This window comes from Colias croceus, chromosome 2, assembly GCF_905220415.1.
Source record: "Colias croceus chromosome 2, ilColCroc2.1".
In the NCBI taxonomy this organism is placed as follows: Eukaryota; Metazoa; Arthropoda; class Insecta; order Lepidoptera; family Pieridae; genus Colias; species Colias croceus.
Window position 1 is genome coordinate 3,867,057 of NC_059538.1, and position 3,613 is coordinate 3,870,669.

Below are 3,613 nucleotides of genomic sequence, written 5' to 3' on the forward strand. Positions count from 1 at the left end.
GATTGTATAATTTCGAACGTGAACGAGGCCGCGGGCACCTCGTTCCATAAAAAACGATAGGTGGTGTTTTCCTCAATAACAATTATCCACTGAGGTTTTTCTTTGCCAGTGCTCGTCAAGTTATGTTTGATTGCAAAGGCCATGTTTATCTTTATCCTCTCCCCAAGAAATGAAATAAATCAAATTATAAGAACCTAAATAATATTTACGTTGTTGCCACAGGGGAAATATTGAGATTTGGTAGCTAAGTACCAAACATGTTTCATATTTTTAACTGAGACCTTATTTTATATCTATGTATTACCTATGTCTATTTTTAACAGAATAAAATTACTTATGGTAGATAGTTACCTAATTACTTCCTGCGAATCAGAAAAATGCAACCAAATATTATGAAATTGAAGTTTAATTGTAAGTAAGTAGGGCCGATTTTTCAATCCTTGGTTAAAACTTATTTGTCGAATAACGTATTAAACTACCATTTCAAAAATGTATTCTACTTGCCCTTAATTGACAGTTTACAGGTGACATTTTAATAATATGTTCTTGTAATACTTTATTGGATGGATACATTATATCCAAGGATTGAAAAATCAGCCCTTAGACAAGAATCATAACAATAATATTTTATAAATTATCAATTTGCCTGTGTGTTCATGTATTTTTTTTTCTCGGATGTAGTTTCTTAGATGAGCGCTTTCCACCAAACTCTTCTGCTCTATTATATTAACAGTCAGTTAAATCTGGTAAAACTTTTACAGCTACTTATCTAAAATATTGCGAACTTTTTCTGCCGTAAATAAACCTGCTCATAACTTGACCTGAGTTGAACACAAGCAAAATTGAGTATTTAACTGGAAATTGGCCTCCACAGTCCACTGTTGTGACAGGATTTGTTCAAAGTTAAATAGATCTGTCGCAAAGTTAATCGTTTTAGACTTTAGGTAAGTGCTATATTTTGTAGTAGTTGTACCTGCGCAAAATTTTTACTTTAATAACAAATGTCAGTTATTTTAAATAAGTAGATGGATACTCTTAACTAATGATAATCAAGTATCATGGATATCAATGGATATCAAAAGAGAAAACGTTTTATAAATTATTTATATGCGAAGGATATTAATGGTTTTTTACGTTTTGTTGTGTGAATTGTCGCCAATGCGGCAGTTTATTTTATTTGAGAAAAGAGAAATCGGCTGAGAAAATGTATTTTGAGCGAAATATATTTTAAATAACAAGTTTGCTCTTTTTTTCCCACTCAGCATCTAATGGGATGATCTGTCATGTTCAGATAGAGATGCTCTCATTATTTCAAAAAAATGGTGTAATAAGTACTCAGTTAGTTACTCACATTTATTTAAATGGAATTTTATTATAAAAACAGTTGTAGGTATGACTACCTATACTTTGAGGCTTGAGTAGATGTAAAGATTTTTGAAGATTTTCGCTACGCATGTAGATGTAGGTAATAATATAATGTACGGTCTATAAAGCCGACATGATTTTGCGAAGTTGAATGAAACGTAAATTGAATGCTAAATTAATTTCTGCTGCAGTCTTTTAAATTACACGCCATCTGCCGGATAAATATTGCGTTTTTGGTTGGAAAAGAAAACCTAAAACTTTCCATTTATAACGCCATCTATGTATTTTTTCGGACATGGATTCTATTTCAACATAGTCATAGTTGTTGTTACAACCTCAAACTAGAGGTCACTTTTATAAATTTATTTGGACATTGCAATTTTAACATGAAACTGTGAACATAAACAGGACAAATCCTTTAAATATCATTCAATTAATATGTAAAATAAATATATTTTTAACAAAATATTGTTTTCTTCATAATAAATATTATGTATTTCAAAAACGCTCTTCAATTTTGACAATTATTATTGACATTGACAGTGCATTTGACTTTGGCGGAGTGCGGACAATTATTCCTCTTCGGATTAGATTGTTTTTGTTTATAAAAAAGACGCTCTTAAAAATATTTTATTTCAACTAATTTAAAACGCGAAATATAAATTGAACCGATAATGTACAAAAACTAAACAATTGCTACTTACTTACCGATTACTTCCTTCAAGTGATGAACTTCGGTTTTCAGGTGTGTATTTTCTTTGATGAACACTATTGAGTTTGTTTTTTAGTCTAACACTTAATCTCTTTGGACTCCCTGATAATTTTACCCCCGACATTGTTCATATGTATTTATTGTATTATATTTGATAACTAAATAATAAAACAAATTATGATTACATTTCAGTGCTGTTACAATGGATAACTTCGAGGAAGAAAATCCAGATAGTGATGGTGAATTCGCTTTTGAAACTGATCACCTTGCATTGAGAGGAAACAAAGATTACGGTGAATTATTGAAGTATATAGTGAAACTGGAAGCTCAAAAAGTGCAAGCTCTGAAAGATATTGAAGAATTGAACGAGTCAAAAATTAAGGCCTTGGATGATCCCTTATCATTTGTTCAAAAATTAAAATCAGGCAAAATAAACTTTCCACCTCGCCAATCCATATCTGATATACCAAAAATAGATTGGGAAAAGTATGGTATTGATATAACTCTTGAATCAGAAAAAAGTAAAAGGGCTAAGGATGAAATGGAATCTAGTACAAAAGTTAGGGGGCGAACATTCACTGATAATAAACCGGAGACATTTAACCAGCTTTGGTCATGCGAAGAACAGAAGAGGTTAGAAGAATTATTGGAAATATATCCAGAAGAACCAATAGAAGCGAGGAGGTATAAAAAAATAGCTGAAGCTCTTGGCACAAGAACACCTTTACAAGTTATGAGTAGAATACAGAAATATTTTGCTAAACTTGCAAAAGCAGGTTTACCTGTACCTGGCAGAGCTCCCAAATATGTAGGAAAGGACAAGCATAGAAGTATGTTGTATAAGAAGTCAACATTCTTTCCAAAATTGCATGTTCCTGTTAAAATGGAAGATCCCAATGAAGATAGTGAGAGTCAAGACACAATGTCAGTGGAAACTAGGAGTGGAAACAGTTTAATGTTGGATTTATTGAAAGCTGCAAAAGCACAGAGATTGTTGGACGAAACGGCACCAGTGTTTCAAATAAAGACTATGTGTGTGGGCTGCCAAAAGACTGGCTTTCTTGGTGCAAGGTGGACTGATAATGCAGGGACAGACTATTGCACTGACTGCTTAGTGAAACTGTTACCAGCTGAAAAACTAACGCCCATTAGACAACCAATTTGAAATTACAATAAATTATTTATTTTATGTTTCATTTTTTATTGGTTTACAAGCATGGTATTTGTGTCAAAATTTGTGTTTTTAAATCATAGGGAAACTTGGTAATTTGCAAATGTTTGGTTAAAATTTATTTATTACAGAACTAAAATATTTAGGATGTATATAATGAGATTTGTATTATGTAATTATGTTGAATAATATATTGCCTCCTGATATATTATTTCTATAAAAATTCCAATTAATATTTGTAAAAAATTTACCAGTTATTATTAAAAAATACTATATTTAGAGAAACTGATTTAAAGTTATTTAGTGTAAAATTGTATAACATAGCCAAGTTAAATATAGCACAAGTATTCTAATTGGATCTAGAG

The 3,613-nt window shown here is 31.1% G+C and overlaps 1 protein-coding gene across 1 annotated transcript; it reads left to right on the forward strand.

Annotated features, from left to right (window-relative positions):
* Positions 1-1,919: 1,919 nt before the first annotated feature.
* LOC123701351 (ZZ-type zinc finger-containing protein 3) lies at positions 1,920-3,266 on the forward strand. Its single transcript, XM_045648785.1, has 2 exons — positions 1,920-2,110; positions 2,270-3,266. The coding sequence occupies exon 2, from the start codon at positions 2,280-2,282 to the stop codon at positions 3,240-3,242; it is 963 nt and encodes a 320-aa protein (XP_045504741.1). The 5' UTR covers positions 1,920-2,110; positions 2,270-2,279; the 3' UTR covers positions 3,243-3,266.
* Positions 3,267-3,613: the final 347 nt, after the last annotated feature.